The 21,426-nt window shown below is 39.2% G+C and overlaps 1 protein-coding gene across 6 annotated transcripts in view; it reads right to left on the bottom strand.

Annotated features, from left to right (window-relative positions):
• CBLB (Cbl proto-oncogene B) overlaps positions 1-21,426 on the bottom strand; it is a 177,900-nt gene that overhangs the window by 15,795 nt on the left and 140,679 nt on the right. For all 6 annotated transcript variants that reach the window (XR_010919355.1, XM_067546191.1, XM_067546189.1 and 3 more), the window contains 3 exons: positions 16,742-17,104; positions 10,551-10,645; positions 2,399-2,542 (listed from right to left, as the gene is read on the bottom strand). Coding sequence is in view for 5 of the 6 variants with exons in the window: in XM_067546191.1 (XP_067402292.1) it covers positions 2,399-2,542; positions 10,551-10,645; positions 16,742-17,104 (602 nt within the window). In the remaining variant the exon portion in view is untranslated. The remainder of the gene's footprint in view (positions 1-2,398; positions 2,543-10,550; positions 10,646-16,741; positions 17,105-21,426) is intronic.

Genomic DNA, 21,426 nt, shown 5'->3' on the forward strand with positions numbered 1-21,426 from the left:
CTCTAGTTAAAAGGGCAGAAATGGCATCCACACAAAGTGTAAAATCTCCAATTTAACTTAAAAATTGAGAGGCCAAAAGGCATATGCTGACCAAGCTTTTGTGATCTGTTTTGAAGGTGACAATGGGAATTCGGTATGGTTCCACAAAGTTACAAACTCTTTCAGCATATGCATGCCATAAGTAAAACATGTACTAGTTATACACATTACACAGCTGAATAAATCCACGTATTAATGATAAATGCATTGAAAAAGCTTCTACTAGAGCTGTCTGAAAAACAGGAGGTGAGCGGGGATTGCAATTTTTTTTAAATGAAAACAAAAAAATTCACTTTAAAAAATTTTCCTCAGCTTTTTTCTAGTTTTTGTGAAAAAAATGAATTTTTCAGACACTGAAAACTAAAAAGATTTCAATTTTTGTGTTTTCAACAATAACAAAAAAATTAAAGGAAGAGATTTTTCCACAAAATTTTTCATTCCTACAAAATGACCTTTTCTTTGTCGAAAAAACTTTTTGAATGAAAAAAATTGTCTCGCTCTAGTTCCTAAGTACATGCTGTTGGTCAGAAACAAGGTTGTTTGTGAAATGTATAATTCTGAATGTTTACATGTCAACACTGACATGAACTAAAAAGCAGAAAGTTCATGTAATATTTGGAATATTTATATAAATTCATTCAACAAATCGTTTCCATAAAGCATCACCAGTTTTTATGTTAGGCCTCACTTTCTTCTTATGTGTACAATTTGTACAAGGGTTAAATCATTGCAGAAACTTTAACTATAAATTAAGGATGTTTTCCGCATGGGAAGTCCTGGATTAGTGCTAGGCTAGCACTGTTGGTCCAAGGGACCCATGACCACCTGAAGGTAATATTTCTCATGGATCAACAAGGCTAAAAACAAATGGTAAAGACCAGATAGAATGGTTGGAAAAATCAGCTTTGTGATGATCTGCGACATATTGAACAAGATTTTCATCCCTACTCCACTCCTTCTGTGCCCCATAGGAGGTACCAAGGGAGTGGAAACTTCCTATAATTCTCTATTTGGGGATTTCCCCTAGTATAGGGCTCCTAAGCAGCTGGAGAACCAATAGAGCATGCTCTGACGCAGCACTCTCCCTCTTTCCTGCGTGTTCATGAATCATCCATTCTTCCTTCATTCATATAGGAACTCAGCTCTCTACTACATGGCTGACTTTATGGAGAGGTTCCCAAGAGGGACAAACAAAACCCCGATAAATAGGCCCAAAAATGTAAAGTTTTAAAATCCTGCCTGTCCCACAAAGTGAATTCTATTCAGTAATACTGAATTTCTATTAAAAATATCAAAACATCTTTCCCCAGAAGAATAAATGGGAGTTTAAGGGTACATGACAAGAAAACACTCAAAGACCAGTGGAGCATCTATGCACAGAAGGTCATGTCAGCAACAACAGCCTATATTTCCAGGAATTTAGAATTCGGATTCAGGTAGTAGTCAGAACGTGATCTTTTCGCCATGCCAGGCTAAATCTCTTTGATTAAACATGTGTAAAATAAGACCTTAAGTGGCTAAATCTGGAATGAGGATAAGGTTGAGTTTTATTGCTTTTGACTGTCTGACATCACATTCTGAAAGGAAAAAAGTGCTAATGTTTCAATGAATTTTAGGCTGTACAAAAGAGACAGAACTTAGATCAATAATTGATTTTAAAATAGAATTTTTGACCTATAAAACTACTGCAAATTGGTCCCTTCTTATATTTCAGCCTTTCCTCCTGAATATTCTGTTCATTCCACACACTCAGATTTGCTTTATGAGTCAGGGACCAAGAGGTTCACCATGAGTGATACTGCCTTCAGCGTCAATGTCTCTAGACTCCAAATCTCCTTACCACAACCCATTAATAATTCAGAGGCTGTGGAAGTTTGAGGATATTATTTTAAGATATATTTAAAGTGCAAGAGAAATATTAAGTTTGAATGAGAAAAAGTTTTCTTCCTGTGAAGCACAAAGGAAAGTCTTCTGTGAAACGGGCTCTAAAAGTTTAAAGAAGTTGTTATAACTCTGGTACACACAAGATGAGGAGAGAGTGAAACCAAATGGAAGTACTGCTATATTTTGATCCTCACAGTGTATTGATTCAGCTGTGTTCTGCATTTTGTTACTTACATTCTGAACTACAGAAATACAAATAGGCTGAACCACAGAGTTTTATGGGTTCTATTCTCCCTCAAATCCACCAGGAGAATCAAAGGGCATGAACACCCAAGCGGAAAAGATTAGACCTTTAGAAGGCAGGCAGCTTCACCATGATTATAACCAATTAGATTTTAGAAAACCTGTCAAAAGTTTGTTCTAGAGTAATTTTATTCTCCTCTCCAAAGCAGTGCAATGCTGCAAACTACCATACCTAATATGAGGTTTTATATTATGACAGTGAGGTGGTTGTGAGCTCAGGGCTACAAGATGGGATGAAGGAATCTTGTACTCATCGTCTTCTTCTACATGTTCCCTCGATTTCTCAGCAAGGGAATTTGCTACTGGAATGGGGCACCTAAGAGAAGAAAAATAAAACCCATGTCTAGCATCAGTTTAACTGTTGAAGAACAATGCTTGGTACAAAGCCAAACAAAACAACGATTCTCGTAAATGTCACCACTGTGCATCTTCACTTTATATTTATGGTAACAGAGATTTCCTGTCAGACTAAACAAAATTATGAGATTGTTTTTCCCTTCTCATATCACCCATTACTAAGATTGTACAGAGGAGCAGGTAGCAAACCTTTGACAGTCGGAGAGCTACTTTGTTATCAAATGGAATAGCAGAGAGCCATAAAGAATTAAATAGATTTAAAATACAAAACGTGCATGTAAGAAGCTTAACCTGATTATATTTATCAAAGGAACTAAATAAAGGGTATGATATGGCAATAGTATTCTGAAAGGCTCAACAAGAGAGCTGGCATTCACAGTATGCCACCAGCTTTGAGAAGTCTGATTCTGGCAACTCCACTGCCCCGTCACGTGTTTGTCTGTGTTTTTTAGATTTTTTTTAAAATAGACATTTTAGCTTGCTTCCCAGACAAGTGGCCTCAGTGTTACTAGGATGTGGTGCAACTCCAGCAGACCGTTTCATCTATGAAGATGCATTTGTAGCTGATGAGCTACAGGTTGGAAATCAGTGCTGGTGTGTGGCCTGACTTACAAAATTTGGATGCAGATCCAAACTTTTCCACAATTCAGATTCTGGACTCAGGCAATAGAGAGACCTGTTTTTTTCTGATCAGACTGAACACATGCTACACTGGAGCTAATAATAAAAATATAGGCATTTTTAGGATCCTCTTGCCATCATCTGTCGCCCTCCTTTACTCATGCAAAGGGTCCTGAGCTGTGGAGAAGGACTGCAGAAGTACTTTCTGGGGAGTGCACACTCCTGGCCCTCTGCAAAGCCCAGCTCAGTGGAATCTCCTTCTACACTCATGTGGAGGGGATTAGGATAGGTGGGGATAAGCAGGAACATTGGCAGTGGGAGAGTAGTCACACAAATCCAGCAAGTCCCCTGACAAAGGAAGAGGGATACCAAAGCAATTGCTATTGCAGTGCTGGAGGTTGCAAGAGCAGTCAAATACTACCACTGCACAACCTGGGAAAGAGGATTCCTCCCATACAAACTTAGTCACATGTCCTTCTGCTTGGCCTTGGTAATGAGTATGGGATTGACTTTAAACATACAAAACGAGGAAAAAGTTCTCCAGTCACAAACTGAGTATAAACAAAACTGTATACAACCTGTAATGCCTCAGCTAGCTACAAATGGAAAGTGATACTATTTAAAAAAACAACCCAATAAACACGGCTGATGTTCTGTCCTTCGTTCTTTGGTAAGAGATGACTAGATGCATTCCATCTAGCAAACAACATTTTATTCCCCATTCCTTACCGTAATCCTATGCTTATAATGATTACATTACACATCTAACAAGAGAAAAATCACAAAACATATTGAATGGGAAAGGGGAAAGCTTTATTAAGTGTCTCATTTACTTCCAGCATTAAATGAAATGGTCATAGACAATGTTTGTGTCTTAAACTAATTGAACAGTAATGGTAAGGAGAGAACTGCTTTAAAATAATTTGAATTCTTTTAACCAAGTTATGAAATATCATGCAGTCAATAATGCACAAATGATTTAAGAGACCTAGAATAAATGCACATAATATGTTCCTGACCATTTTTATGCACTGTACATGGTCTATAAAATCTCAAATCTCCCTGACAGGCCGTGCCTGTCTCCCTGTTTTCACCAAAAAAAGGGCATCAAAGCATCTGGCACATAGTGCACTTCTAAGTGATGGAAAGCAGTATATTTTTCATAATTTATACTAAATAGTGCCACATGTCTACCAAACTCCAGATGCTACTTTAAAAGGGTAAGCGTGGCCACTATAGATCTGTTAAAAGCAGCACGAGTCTGTAAAAGCCAAGAGAAAGCAAAATGAATGCTGCACTGGAGTGATGTATGTGCTGCATTTGCTAAATATATTCAAAGTCTGGAGCACCTTGGTTCTTTGAAACCGCTCAGATATTCTTTCCTGCAATCACTAATATACTTTTGACTTTAAAAAAACAAGCTGAGCGCAGGAATCCAATTTATTTTGTGAACACACAGTAACTGAGGACAGATCTCTACCAAAAGACAGAAGAAGATTTATGGAACTGTGTTCTATAGCTGTCTGTACTGCAGTTTTCAACCACCTTCTGTAGAGGGAGCAAAAGGCCTTTTGTAAATATAGCAGTTCAGGCTGAAATTACTTTTTCCAATCTTTGATTTCATATTCCTAGTTAAAATCGACAAGATGTTTGTGTCACTGCCCTGTGCCCACCACAAAAGGGACGGAAAAATGTAACAGAGAGGCGAGAAAAGATCAGAATCCATAGAAAAGAAGTTCAAAGGCCTGCACAAGAGAACTTTCTCAGCTATATGGATCAACAGGTATTGCTACCCTGCAGTCCAAGTTCCTTTGAAGACTATTTTATGTTTTAACCTATAAAACAACTCCAAGTTTCAACTCCTGCAAACACCAGGCTTTAAAAGACAAAAATGCTGACCAATACAGAAATAGTTTGCAAAAATTCTTTGTTTTATGAAGTCATATTGGACTTCTGAATTATAATCACCATGCTATAAATCAATCGAGAATACTCCAGAAAGAACAGAAGGCTATACCAGACTGGAAATTCTATGTGCTTGCTAGTCCTCTGTTCTTAACTTCTTGAGAAAGGCTCTGCCTGTTACTAAGCCTTCATTATTCTACTATTAGCATAATGCAAGTCTAATGAGGTAAGTACACAAACAAAAGCAGGCAGATATTTCTATGGAATTTGTAATTGTTAGATAAAAATTACCTTGAGTTTCACAAATAGACTCTAGTGCCCAGAGCTGGATTGTATAATATGGGTATCTATTAGTAACTTGTTTGAAGTTATCCAAAATTTATTTATTTGACACTTCAGGAGAGGCTTCCTTCAAGTATAGTTCTACACATTGTGTTCAGAGATTTAATTACAAAACTGGTTAAAAATCAGATTTACACTCTATTATAATCCATGGTATGAAACACTGAAGAATGCCTATATTTGGAAAGGTTATTTCTAAAGTTTATTTTTGATGTTTACATTTAAAAAAATACTACTGCTTTGAAAGTTCTGGAAAGATGTGTGCACAGGTAAAGAGAGGAATTAAACAAAAAAACCTACTGAAGTCATCTGTAGTTCCCCCGCCCACAGTTGGCAGTGTTTGAAATTTGAAAGGTTGAGTCACATCCTTATCAATGGTGTCTCAATAATTTCTGGTTGGTTGAAAAGTAGCCCGATGCTACTCTCTTTTTCTCTAGTAGGACATGAGTCATGAAGAGTATTGACGGCCAAAGGCAAATCAGGGAAAGCAACAAAATCAAAATAATTTTTTGTCACTAGTTGTCAAGTCATTCTGTTTTACCTGAGGAACTCCGAACACACTGACAGTTCATAATTATTTACATTACCAGCTCCTGGGGGCAGAGGTCTCCTTATTTACTGGTAAAGTACTTTACAAACCTTGGACATTGTGGGCTCAATCCTGCAAGGTGCTGAGCACTCTGGCCTTGAGCCAGCAAATTATGCAAGTGGGACTCCTCAAACACTTAAAGTTAAGCATGTGCTTAAGTGATTTGCTGGATCAGGGCCAGAGTGCTCAGCATCTTGCAGGCAACTGCCCCTATATAAATAGGGCCACCTCTAATGCCACTGCAGGAATAATCAGAGTGAGCTACGGGTGAAATCCTGACCTCCCTGAAATCTAAGGCAAAATACCTATTGAATTCACTGGGGCCAGGATTTCACTCTAAAAGTTTATTTTTCACATATACAACGATGGGAATAAATACAAGCAATTAAAGCAGTAGTGGTGGGTGAACAGCCACAGAATGCTTTATGCTATTTTCCCCTAACACTCTCTAAGCAATTAGATATGTATGATATATTCATAACATACAGAGCTACTTGAAGACCACGGTTCTTTGCATTTCATTACAAACTCAAAAATGGGCCTTCTCTCACAGAAAAAAACCTGCTTTGGTACACAACCTATTTGAGGAGAGGCCCATTTACCAGCAAAAAAGAACCTACTCACATAATAAGTAAAGCAAGCATGATTTTGCTAGAAATAGGACACCTTTTCTGCAAAGATGTCTGTTGCACGCATGATATGAAAAATTACTTTCATACCTTTCTTCAGTGCAAACTAGCCAATTAATCAAAATTGAACACTCTCAAAATCTGCACTCTCTTTTTTAGCAAGTCACAGGAAAGGGTAAAAATGTTCACACTAAATTCTGTGAAACAAGAAACACCAAGCCATACAAATGACACAGTTCATTAGCGATCCATACAATACTATGGATTTTGAACGGCCCAGTTCTAACAGCATAATTATTTTTGCACTTTGGGTCAGAAATTCAATCACAGATTGGAAAACACAAATTAATACAAGTCCTGTGCTTCATGAATGTGCTACCAGCGGGGTATGCATTTTACTTAATTATGGGGGGAATATTCTTTTGCAATATAAAGTCAATGCAGGATGTTTAAAGGCCAATAGACAGCATTTGAGATTCTGCAGGAAAATCAAGGACCTGAGATGAAGATGAATTAGCAGGACACATAGAAATCACAAATTTAACAGCAGCCCAACTGATATGGCATATCTAGAAATCAGATAAGGAAAAACAAAGCCTTCTACAAATACTGACAATCGTTCACAACTGCAAAACAGTGTTGTTCAGGGTTCTTTCAAAAGTTTCCCTCTATTTTTTTTTTAGGATACTGTACTGAAATATGACAAAGGCAGGGCAAGTGTGACATGGGAATATCTTCCCAAAGCTGCAGACAATATAAAATGGATAAGGGTTATACAAAATACGTGAAATAAAAGAAGGAAGGTAGTGACACCTAGTAGCTGAAGCACTGGACTGGGCCTCAGGAGACCTGGGTTCTATTCCCAGCTCTGCTGGATGACTGTAAGCAATTCACAGCCCTCTCTCTGTGCCTCAGTTTCCCCATATGTAAAATAGAGATAACAATACTGATGACCTTTGTAAAGTGCTTTGAGATCTACTGATAAAAACTGCTACATATGAGAGCTATTATTATTGAGCAGCTTATTTTAATCACCTTTTTCTTTTACTGAATTATTGTATTTTGGTCTCCACAAGTGTTTATTTTCATCTCTTTCTAAGACAATTACCGACAAGTTTTAAAAAGAGCCTTAATTTGTTCATTTTGTGCCCCCTAATATTTTTCATTACTACTAGATAATTTAAAAATTCAATCAATTGGTTCAAAAACATAGGCTCTACCTTGCAACAAATAGCAGAGGTGATTTTATCTTAATGAATTTAATACTTAAAAATAGTTTCAAAATATTTCCTGAATTTCTATGTAAATTTACTTTGATGCCTGATACTTCAAGTGACACACATTGGCCCTGATTTCTCCTTTACATTTGGCAGTGGAAAGGGGTCTTGGTGTAAAACGAGACCAGGCTCAAAAGAGTACAGTGTATTCCAAAAACCTAGTCCACGACTTTGCAAGATCTGGTTTCCAGTTGGGAACGGGAACGAAGGAGAAGAAAAAAAATTATCTTGGTGTCTACAGTCTTGACACTGGAATTACTTTTGTGAAAATCATGGGAAAAACCCAGTTCTGTATAATGTTACCTACCTGCTAGCCATGGCTAAGCAGAGGCCTGAGAATAGGAAAGATGGGGCATCTAGGTCGGATTGCATCAGAACAGTTATGGGAAGCCAGGATATCTTTGACCAAACAGAAAACAGTCTGACATATTAATGAGGGCTAAAGGCACTCAATTTTAGAGGAAAAAAATCTGTAAAAATATTCTGTCAGCCATTTCAAGTTACATCAGGCTGCATATTAACCATGTTATATGCTTGAAAACAATTTTTGTTGTTGGAAATGCGGTTTGAGTTCATTAAAAAAAGTGCAACACCAATATCAACCTGGTTTCATGTACATTTTGTCTAGTTTGGGTGTAGATTATTCAGGGCTTTATCTACAGGCAGCAAGACATTTAACTGGATTAATTTAAAGTGGCACATATGTAGTATTTTCTGTTATGCAGTGATATTTTTTCTGCCTTAATACCTATGCAATGTGGCACAGTAATAGTAGTTGTACTTATACCCTGAATTTTCTTATCTGCAGGTGCTTCCTGGGAACTGTAGTCCAGATGTTCATGCTCCCATTCTCCTCTGTCTATCGGGCTCCCTGGTGGGACTACATCTATCATGATACACCACATTCTCGTTTCTGGCTGACTTGCTGCTGTGCACAATGGAGTCACATGGCTGTGGTGCATCGTGGGAGATGCAGTCCAGCCAGGGAGCACAGCCCATAGAAGAAAATGGGACCGGGAGGCTCCATGGCAGTTTCAGCAGAAACAGATTAATGTCAAACTAAGCCAAAACTAAACATTCTAACATTTCAAAATTGAGTCATTTTTAACTCTCTGTTCAGGAAATAAATAAATGCTGAAATATCACAAATTCCTTCAGAACAAAAATTCCAATTCTGAAATAGACACTCTACCCAATATTCTCATTGACACAGTCTTTGGAAATCAAACATTCAAATATATGCACGCACTCTGATGTCCCTGCATTTATTTCAATATACAGATGTCCAATTTCAGTAAGGAAAAATGCAGCTATAAGCAAGCTTCCCTCTCTTCCCTAACTCAAAACACAACAAAAATGGCTAGAGCACGTGTGTGTTTAAAACCTGCCTAAAATAAATTCACCTTTGAGCTCGGTTGAAAATATGAACAATTTCAACTCAAAGGGTGACTCTTCCAGAAAGTTGTGAAAATGTGTTATAATGAAAGTGTCTCCCGTCCATTGAAGCTTTATTACAACCTTTATATTGAAGTAAAGAGTGGCAGAGCAATGATGTTCGGAACTACAGTCACCCTAAATGCTGTTCTCTTCCTGTTGTGCCTAAACATTACAGCAAATTGGGTTTACAAAGATTTCAAAAGACTTGGCCATGTCACATTCTACTGTTACAATTCTACTTGTACCAACAGGTGCTATATAAGTATGTTGACAGATGTAATTATTTTATTGCAAAACTACAGCTATGCTATTACTCTGCTGAAGGAAGAGCCACATAGTGAAGGGAGCCATCAAGTATTGTGGGGTAATACAATTTACAAAGAAAAAAATCCTTAGAGTACAACTCATTTACAAAAGGAAGGACTGGAGTGCTATAGAATCCATTGGTTCTCTAGAAAATCTTGTGGGAATCACAGCCCAATCAGAAGATTCACTTATTGCCTAGAGCAACATCTTGGCATCAAATAACAAATCATATGATTCAAAGCCCAAGAGCAGCCTGCAGCTTGAAAAGATAAAATTCACCAGGTCATATTCTGGCTAGTTCAAGGAAAGTGGCAGCCATTGATCCCACTTAAATAGGCACTAATACTGTACTCTGCAACAGTGGCAATCCTGTGGGCTCATATTATGGTTAGCAGCAACCTCAAGTAAAGCAGTAATTGCAGGAATGAGCACAGAAAGTATCAAACATCATTGCTGGATATGGGGTGACGTGTGCACATGCACACACGCACACCTCTTTACCTCTAGGCCTTGTCCTACGCTAACAAATGGAGTGGTTCTCCGTAGGCTTAGGAGAACTGAAATGGGAACAGCTACCTTCCATTCTGCACGCCCACTACCAAGAACCTATACGCAATGCCTGCCAGAATTCATCCCATTTTACTATAAAATGTACGCTACATGTTAAATTAGCATTAAAATTGCTCCTATTTAGCCAACACAATTTACGTTACCTTTGAAAAAGCTCATTAAAGTTCACAGGAAATACATCACCAGCAGAACTCAGTTAATTCTTTTTTTACAGTGGTGGAGAGTGAGTGTGATTGTCTATGTAATTAATGCATTTCTTTTATAATAAAACACTAGATAAAGATCACTTACTTCATACTAGGGAGGATGGAGGCAGCTGTGAGAGGGGGTGAAAGTCGAGGAGGGACATCATATTCTTCATTTCCCAGATGGCCATTTGAAAATACCTGAAAAATGGACAGAAATGTTAGTAAGATATTTTTACATTTATAGCATCACAGATGTGTAATGTTTTACAAGTTCAGAAAGACCTCCCCCCCATCTCCAAGGAGTTTGAAGGCTGAACTGATGAATACGACACAAACACTTGCTGCAGAATTGTGCTCCTGAGCCTTAGCTTCCATTAAATTATATATAAATACTGAAACATTAATCAAGAATTAAAACTCATGAAATGTTAACTTTGAGAACAGGCAGATAGACAGCAATGCAGAGGTGTGAATGGCCTCATCCATCCAAATGAGTTAAGTCTGAAACCTAAAGATGACAATTTAGATGTCAACTGGTTAAAGGACCAGTATGTGGCCTGTCCAGAACTCAATGGCATAGCATTTTCATATTGGTTGGTTACTGTGATTGAGTAACATGCCAACTGTACCAGCCATGAGACTGTACCCATGCAACAACATTACTATCAAGCTATAATTGGAACTGTAAACCCAACGCTCTCTTAAAATATAATTCAAATCAAAGGACTTTCAACAAGAGTCTAGTTGGATGTTAAGGTTGGTGCTGTCTCTGTCTGAGTTCGGATGGAAAAAAAAATCAGATTATAAACAATATCATGGACTTCTAGAGCACCTTTCTTTGGATCATGCCAAAGCACTTTACTAACACTTATTAAATTCCTTCTTCACCCCTTTGAAGTACATATAATATCCATTTTACAAAATGAAGACAGAGGTTAAGTAGCTTGCCCAAGGTCACACAGCAAACAGACAGGAGAGGCAACCCACATCTTTCAACTGTAGTGAGAAACCACAAATCCATCCTGTCTCCCTTCTTAGTACAAGTTATATATTTTCCAAATTAATGAAAGTTACAGTAGAGCAGCTCAGAGTTAATACGCTGACCTACAAATCATCACAGAACCTCTTGATAAAACTGATTAGAGCAGAATCAGGAATATTTTTCTTAGGTCATTGCTAAGGCCACAGCTATCAAATGTCTTTAAACCTATAACTGGCCTTGAAAATTCAAACCGCTTTAAACATGATCTATTTATGGAAAAGATTTCTCAGTTTTCATGAAAATCAGACGCAAATCGTTCAGAGTAAAGGGGAGAGACATTCTAGGGCAAGATACCAAGCCCATTGACACCAATGAACTTAGGATCGGGCCTCCAGTCAATAAAAATCTCAAAGCTATATGTTTACATAATTTTAAATATTTCTTGTTACAATACTTTCACTTCACATTTGAGAGCCAAAAAAAGTAGCCACATGTGCTGGCAATCAGTACTTTCAACCTGTGTTCCTTCCTGCAAATAAAGAACACTGAAAATACAAAAATGGTAATTTTTCAGTTTTAAAAGGCAAAGCAATACAACCTTTTCAGGCAATAATTTTTAAGCCCCAGGGGCATTCAAAAGCCTTATTAATTCACATGAAAAAGGTAGTCTCTGATATCAGTAGGGAAGTCAAACATCCCACTCTGAAGAAGGGCATGTTCATTGCCTTAATGCCTAATTTTAGAACCTACAGTTTTCAGACCTATACAGCTAGTGAAAGCCAACTTTTAACAAATAATATTTTCCTAATTAAAAATACAATATTTTTTCACCTACTTGAAAAACAAATGGGAGTAATTCAAAACATCTTCATTGCAAAAAGTTTCAAATTAGTAATTTTAGGTGCCTGAGAAATTCTCTATTTTACCGTGTTAAAGATGATCTCCAATAATTACTGGAATATTATGCAAGTTCTCTTTATTCCTCTAAGGCACTCTAGACTATCTGAATTTCCAAATCTATTTCTTAACCTTTACTTAGTTGTTCAACTACTAGAATACAGGATTTTAACTGTCCGTTTAGTTTTAAAAACAGAGTTAGCAAAGAATTAATGGGTATACTCTGTTTTCATGAAAAGCATTCCTCTCACCTGCCTTAAAAGACAGAGAAATTCAAGCTAAAAACCCTGAAATATACAAATACCTGTTAATCAAAAAGCAAAATTAATGCAGCTGAAAACTGAGCACTAAAAGAGAGGGCTCAATTTATGTAAGGATTCACACTTTTTTCAGTTATACTGGCAAGAACCACAAGGCCAAATGACTAACTACCATAGAATTATATTTAAGGGAAACCATGTACCTAGTTTGTCATCTTATTCTTAAACTAAGTTTAGGGACTACAAAATAAGGAGAAGTGTCAGAACTGTTCTGACAGAGATACAACACATTAATAGCAAGGGAGAAAATGTCATTAAGGCTCAAAGTGCTAATGTCATTTTACAAATGAACTGTGATGTCCTTATAGAAACACAATGTTAAGAAATCCCGTGAGGGTGTTTTGTACCAACGTTTACTTCTGGCAAAAGAATTTTTCCATGTCAACTATTCACTTTAATCAACTTTTACTAGAGAGTGGGTTGCTGATGTGTGACAACAACAATAATGGAACAGTACACAAAGATACAAAATAAAAAAAGACGTTGTTTAAGGGACACATTTCAGCCTGTCCTCCACATTATTTGTTAAGTGCTAGCTCTGAAGAAGGCATTAAATACACAGAAGTCCTGTTGCAAAACTTACTCATGTGCAAAACAGCGTATACATATATGCCTCTGCATTTTAGAGGTGCAAACATCTGCAAAATTATACACTAAACATTCTAACATATACATACACCATAATCAGAATTTGCACTTGCAAAACCCAGTGGCACAGATGCATGCAAGCACCCACATAATTTTCCACATCACAAGTCAGGCCCTAACGGCTGAAAATCATAACCTAATCTTCCAGGGAATGAAAAGATCCGCAGAATATATTCATTTTTCTGAAGGATGCAACTGCACTTTTTGTGAATGCTTTATTTTATAACAGACGACCACAATGATACTCCTGTAACACGTAAACTTGGACTTCCAAGTTTTATGATGATGCTCTTCATTGATGTTGGCCACGGAGATGCTATATGTTTGCTTTAGGTACCATGTACTAGTAGTCAATTGGGTAAATCCTTAAGACTCTGTCTGATGTTCTATATTCACTGAAAGTATATTACCAAAACCAGTTTTTGCTGTCTGCAGATGTACTTGCAAGTCTGCCACAGAAGTCAATTGGATTCATGGACATGCATCTGAGGGCAACATTTGGCCCTTATGAAAGAAATTCTATTATTTTGAAACATCTAAAAATTATCCTACATCAAACCACTAAAGAGGACAAGACTCTCAACCACACCAGAGCAACAGAATTAAAATCGAATCATGATTAATTAGGGAAACTGTATCTGACCTTCTACCTCAAATACCAGCACTACTGGCCTTTAGATGGCCCTACACATCACTGTTCTCAGGAAAGGTTGCTTACAGTACAGTAAATGTGGATCATTACTTTTATGAAGCTTATAAGACAAGGACAGGCAGCTCAAAGTTAGAGAATGAGCTTCAGTTAACAACCATGCTGGATATTGTTTCCTGTTGCCAGCAGACACCTCACTAGATTTTCATTGCTGTGTGTGCTCTTTCTAGAGTGGTTTTTGGTAAAGTAAGAATATCAATAGCCTACAGAGCTATAACGTAGGCTCTGCCTCACCCACCAGTTTCAGACCTTTCCATAGCAGGATTCCAGTACTAAAACGCAGCACTAGATGTTTGTTCCATTTTCAATATTCATTACATTTATTTGGACATATTATATGCAATTGTCCAGGGTTCCCATAATGGATCTTGAGCCTACTTTCAGTCTGGAAGCTGAACTGACCCATCCTCCTGTTAATGAACCTGCCAGTTTTGCTCAACCTTCACTGCTACAGGGAAGGTGGTAAAACTTCTCTAATAAAGAGCTTTAAGGCCTTTGAATCTCACACTTTTAAACATAACCATTAGGTTTTGTTTGAGAGTTTAAGTGCTAGTGGGAGTTAGAAAAAATTTGAACCGCTTCCTGCCATACTTTGGGGGTTGGGCTTAGCCACTTGATGCCTTTTCTTCCTGAGGCACTGAAGCAGCATGTAATCCTGGCATGGCACACAGACAAGCTGAGAAGGAGTTGAAAGTCAAAGCCAGCCCCTTCTGCACTGAATATGGAGAGAGAGCTCTGCTAGTCTTGTGGACAGGGGAAGTTGTCCATGTCACACCATACCACTCAGCCCAGTCCAGGAGAGAATCCAGGAGAGAATCACATAGGCCTCTCTCTCTCCCTCCTTCAGGCCACAAGAAAGTCAGGGCAGGCCAGAGTTTCGAAGAGAAGCTGGAAGTGGCATCTCCCAATCTCCTTCACCACAGAGAGCAGGTGAGGCATCCATCTAAGGGTGTCTCCCTTAAATACAAAATTTCTATCTCCAAGCTACGCATGTCTGCATCATGAGCTACTGATGGTTACTGCAGTTCCCGTCCGTCTCCCAATTCAAGACCACAAGAAGTACAGAGAACCAGACCAAGATCCAGCAGAAAAAAATGTATGTCATTGCCATTAACTGCAAGAACAACAAGCAGAGATACAATCATAGCTCAAGTCTAGTTATTGTAATACTGCAACCACATAGCTTTCCTTCAATGAGGTTTACAGAAGTGATAATATCAAACTATGCATTGCAGCATATGGGGTTGCGAATAACGGTATTTTGGGTACGTCTACACTGTGGCCTGGATCAGCTGTCTCGGGCTTGCAGGTACTGGGCTTCAGGGCTATAAAACTGCAATATAGGTGTTAGGGCTCTGTATGGAACCTGGGCTCAGAGACCTCTCGATAGGGAAGGATCTCAGATCCTGGTCTCCAATCTGAGCATGAACACAGCCCGAATCAGCTTTTTATTGTTTAAAAATTGATTATGTAATACACACACACACACACACACACACACACACACACACACACACACACAAATGTATCTGAGGTAATATTTGTTCTAAATTTCTTCAATTGGATAAGCTATGACATGTGCATTTAATATTTACATATATTTTGTGGTTTGCTGTAGTCACCGAGTCCTCATCTCATCTAATGTAAAAGACCGGAGCACTTATTTTACCAACAAATGTACATGTAACTTTAATAAAGTATTTCCAAAGCTTCATCTCAGACACCATATAACTGAAGTTAGTAACAGCACCAACTCTAAGGATGGGAAAGGACTCCCTAGGAAAGTACTGCAGAAAGGGATCTAGGGGGTCATAGTGGATCACAAGCTAAATATGAGTCAACAGTGTAAACACTGTTGCAAAAAGAGCAAATATCATTCAGGGATGTATTAAGCAGGAGTGCTGTAAGCAAGACATGAGAAGTAATTCTTTCCTCTTTCCTCTGCACTGATTAGGCTTCAACTGGAGTATTGTGTTCAGTTCTGGGCGTCAATATCAGAAAAGATATGGACAAATGGAGAAAGTCCAGAGAAGAGCAACAAACATGATTAAAGGTCTAGGAAACATGAACTATGAAGGAGGATTGAAAGAAATTGGGTTTATTTTAGTCTGGAGAAGAGAAGACCAATGGAGGACAGTTTTCAAGTACATAAATGGCTATTACAAGGAGGAGGGAGAAAATTTGTTCTCCTTAACCTCTCAGGATAGGACAAGAAGCAATGGGATTAAATTGCAACAAGAGTGGTTTAGGTTTGACATTAGGAAAAACTTCCCACCTGTCAGGGTAGTTAAGCAGTGGAATAAGTTGCCTAGGGAGGTTGTGAAATCCCCATAATTTGTCTAACCTGCTCTTAAAAAATCTTCAAACACCTGTCAGGGGTGGTTTAGATAACGCTTAGTCCTGGACTAGATGACATCACGAGGTCCCTTCCAGTCCTACGATTCTATAATAATTTGCTAGAAGAATATAGCAAATCTAGAATTGTCTTTCCTGTGCCGCTATTTTTATGACGGCTTCAAGTTAAAATTAAATCGTAACTTTGAACCTTGTTTACTGCTGCTTTAAATGACAGTTTAATGAGTCTTTATTATTTACAACCTTTCTATTATCAACAGGAAAGCTTTAAATGAAGCAGATCAACATCAACCAACATAAAATGGCACTTTAACCAATGTGAGACTTCGTGTTGGATTAACATATAAAATTAGGCTTCATGCTCCGTGCCACATATTTCTTACCTTAGCACCTTCTAAAGGCACATCATGGCGTCTATATTTTCTTATAAATCCTGGGTCAGAACCCATTCGGTTGTGCCTTCCATTTATATTTGAACTTGCAGTGAGTCCTGGTTTGGGGGAAATATCATTTCCAATTCGACATCCTACTAACTGACTTGTCCCAAACACATCTCTGGGGCACCAGGCTTCAAGCGGCATAGGCTGGTCTCTGGAAGGCACACTTTCAGGATGCAGATGTCGACTTATCCTGTTGTCCGGCGGGATTGGAGGGGGTCTCTCAGGTGGAGGTGGAGGAGGATCTCGCAAGGGAGGTGGTGGTGCTGGAAGGGGTTTATCCTGTTTCCTCACCATACATGGAGAAGACTAAACAAAACCAGAAATTAAAATAAATTAAGTGTATGGATGCACAACTCATGAAAATATACTGCTTTACCTTCTTTTGTCTAAGGGACAAACTTCAGGCAAAGGCTAAGCCGACATTCATCTAAGATGTGAGATTTTAAGGTGGTATCATAACAGTATTAGGATGCACCAATATGCCAATCCTAAAACCAAACTCTTCTCCAGTGGGGTTCTTGACCACCAGAAATTATGTCCCTGTTTCTGCCACAGTTTAGGGGGTGGGGGTGGGGGTGTGAGAGAGAGAAAGGGGGGGGGGGAGAGGGGAAGCTGGTATCTCTGGGTGATGAAACTTCTCCAGAATCCTCCTTTGCTCTGGCTTCTACAATACCTCCCTTGAAGCACTGCTACCAGTGGTGCAGAGGATTCTGAGACGTATTTGGGAACTCAAGAGGTCTTCCACAGAAAAAGGCATTTTTGGAGGTGGAAATAACATAGTAAAATGGACTGGGAGGCTTGGAGGGAGGAAAGGAGCATGGAGTAGCAATGATTAGGGCCCAGGAGGCAGAATGGACAAGTCCCATTTTTGCTTAGGGGACACAAACCCCATGGTCAACTCCGCTCTTTACATGTCACCTACTACTAGAACAACAAACTTGTTCAAGTAACAGTTTAATCACCCAGGTGACATGCTTACTGTATATTCATGCTCGCAGCTCACACATAGTAAATTTCTTCTGTCAGAGCATTTCTTTGTCAGATTTGAACAGCATCAGAAATTAAGCAAAATGAAATATATTTAATAATTGTTTGCAAAAATAATGGTTCCACATTTATTTAAAAAGCAGGAAACTTAGTGACCAAAAGAATATATCTAGGGAGTAATAAATCTCCTATAAATTGTAGTATATGAGAAAAACAAACCACATGTTCATAAGAATTAAATCATTAACACCATCTTGCAAAATCTCACTCCTCAAACCATCTGAGTCTTCCCCCACCCACATGCAAATCATTACTATCAGTCATCATGGTAAAAGGTAGGCAAATTTTGTGCCTGGATGGTATATTTTTGTGACAATTTTGTAAGGCTGCACTGTTTTACTGAAAGATGTGCACTAAGAATTATTTTGGGAAAATTATATGGTCTGTGTTATACAAAAGGTCAGACTAGATTATCACAGTGGTCCCTTCTGGCCTGGAAATCTCTGATTATTAACACTAGGGCCAGGTCTATACCTACCTGGAAATTTGGCAGCAGTCAACGGGAGTTACGTAAGCTACACAGAGTAGCTTGCGTAACTCCTGTCAACTTCATAACTCCTCTTCTACGTGGCATCTTCACTGTGCTGTGCCGACATGCAGCACTACACCACTTGAAGGTGTGGTTTTAATGCCTCGACTTCCGGACCGATTGAGCAGGTCTTCACTGACCACTCAATCAATCCGGATCGATCCATCTGAGGGCGGCAAAGTGAAGACATACCCTAAGAAGAGGTTACGCACTTTGTGCAGTAACTGCAGTTCTTCAAGATGTGTTCCCCCTGTGGGTGCTCCACTTCAGGTGCTCATGTACCACTTGAGCCCTTGACTGGAGATTTTCAATTAGCTGTTTCCATTAGGCCCGCGCATGGTCTCTATACCTCCTTGTGACAGCTACCCAAAGGTGCATGGGCGAATCACTCTTAGTTCCTTCTCCACCCAAACATCCCCTAAAGAACAGTCCAAAGCAGAGGGGAAGGAGGACAGGTAATGAAGCACCTATAGGGGCACACATCTCAAAGAACAATTACTGCCCAAAGTGAGTAATCTCCTCTTCTTTGAGTAGTGTCCCTAGAGCTTTCCCACTTCATGTGTCTTCCAGGCAGTGTCCCCAGATAGAGAAGGGAGATTTGCAGTAGAGTTCAGAACTGAAGATAGTACTGCAAAAACAAGAGCTGCATCAAACCTAACAGCATGAATCAGGGTACAATGTTTTGAAAGCGTATGTATTGAAGCCCATGTAGAGGCCCTACATATTTCAGATACTGGTACATTCTTCAGTAATGCCATAGGTGGTGCCTGCAATCTGGTTGAATGTGCTACCTCCCTTTGCGGTTGGGGGGAATGAACGCCCTCAGCATCATAAGTGATAATAGATCCAGATATCCATCTCTATATTCTCTGAGTTGTGGAAGAACCCAAACTCAGGGGTCCTTACTAACACATCCGTTGCCCAGCGGATAGTCCAGAATAAACCAAACAACAGATTAGCAAAGTCGTAGTTTATTCTTTACGTAAAGAAGGTGGTCCCTTCAATGTAAGATTTAACAAAAATCTAAACGCTTTTATAGCCTCACACAAACAAGTCTTTATACGTCACAGTTTCCATGGTCATACATACTAAAAAAACTATTTATCTAGGAATTTTCTAGCTCAGTATATTCAACTTTCCTCATCTAAGTTACAAGGTCTTTCTCTGCATTCCATCCCTGCTGGCGTGTAGGCCTCTTAACTATTTTATAACTTCAGAACATTCTAAGATTAAATAACTGCTAAAAAAACATTTTCCATCTCAGGTTTTTACAGCCATTACTAAAAATCAGTTCTCAGCAGAAACAGAGACCCCATATTCTTTTCCCTTCACAGAGTAGAGATCGAGGACCCCGTGGACCTATCTATGAAGGATATGAAAAGCCTAGGTGACTTCAAAATTACTTGGTCCTATCTGAGTAGAAGACCAATACCCTTCTAACATACAGGGTATGTAAATGGGATTCCTGCAGAGGACTATGTGGCTTTGGGAAAAACACTGGTAGATGAAAGATTGATTAAGGTGGAACTCCAACAGAACCTTGGGCAAGAATTTAGGGTGTGGACATAGAGCAATCTTGTCCTTAAACAATACCGTAAAAGGGGGGAGGGAGATCTGCCATCAAGGCTTCAATCTCCCCAACCCTATGGGCTTGCTACTAAAAAGGCAGTCTTCATAGATAAATGCAACTCGGTGCCAATGGTTCAAATGGAGAACTCATAAGGTAACTGAGTACCAGTTTGAGGACCTGTGTGTCTGGGTAGGGTTTTTAATCTGTGGATAGAGATTTCCCCAAACCCTTAATAAATCTAGATAATACTAGACAAGAAAATATGGAGGATTCTTCTGCTGGAGAATGAAAAGCTTATGGACTTTAATCAAGTTAGTTGACAACCCTGAGTTCTTTAGATCCAACAGATAATCCGGAATGAATGGAAGTGGCGCCAAATCAGGCAGGAGGCAGCAACACCACCACCATCAAAGGAAGAATCTCTTCCATTTCTGCAGGTAAATACTACAAGTTGATCTCTTTCTATAATTCAGTAACACCTGATGTATTTCTGTAGAGCAGCAGGATTCTAACCCGGTGAACCATGGAGGAGTCACGCACTGAGGCAGAGAACAGCTAGGTTGGGATGAAGCACACAACTGGCTTCCTGTGACAGGAAATGAGGAATGGCTGGGAGCCTGAATGACTGTTGGACACACAGGTAAAGCAGGTAATGGCACCAAGCTTGTCTATGCCAGGTTGGCACTATAAGGATAGCTCTGGCTCTGTTCTGTCCGATCATATTCGTCACCCTAGGTATAAACTGCATTGGAGAAAACACATAGAACAGATCCTACTTCCAAGGCAGAAGAAAGACGTCTCTCAAGGACCAGTCGCCCAGACCCCCTCTCTTGAGCAGAAAAGAGGACACTTCCTGTTCCTGGATGTAGCAAAGAGATCCACCTCTAGCATTCCCCATTTTAGTAATATGCTTTAGAGAACTTGGGTGGCCAGCTCCCATTCATAATCCTGTCAGAAGTGTCTTTTGAGGACATCAGCTGTGGAGTTCTGAATACCTGGGAGGAAGACTGCTGATATTTGGATCTGATGAGCTATGTACCAATTCCATAGTTTCATGGCTTTGGCACACAGGAAGGGGGATCTTGCTCCTCCCTGCTTGTTGATATGTTCAACATGCAGGATATGCTGTCCCTCATGACCCTGATTGATTTGCCCCTGATGGGAGGCAAGAAATGAAGGCAGCGTTTCTGAAAGCCATGAGCTCCAACACATTGATATGGAGACTGGTTTCTTGACTTGTCCCCATCTGCCCTGAGTTGTGAGGACATTGAGGCAGGCTCTCCATCCAAACAGTGATGCATCTATTGTTAAAGTCACTGACTAGGCTGGGCAGCAACGGCTGCACATATGCTGAATTGATGTGTCCACTAGTGAAAGAAGCAGAACCATCATCTGTCTGTCCAAGTTGTCTCTATCTGAAGAATAGGTTGTTCTGAGCCAACCCTGGAAGCAGCATAGATTTAGCTGTGTGATAGATCACAA

The sequence above is a fragment of the Emydura macquarii genome, unplaced genomic scaffold (assembly GCF_026122565.2).
Source record: "Emydura macquarii macquarii isolate MOO-44397 ecotype Brisbane River unplaced genomic scaffold, CSIRO-AGI_Emac_v2 contig_1119, whole genome shotgun sequence".
In the NCBI taxonomy this organism is placed as follows: Eukaryota; Metazoa; Chordata; order Testudines; family Chelidae; genus Emydura; species Emydura macquarii.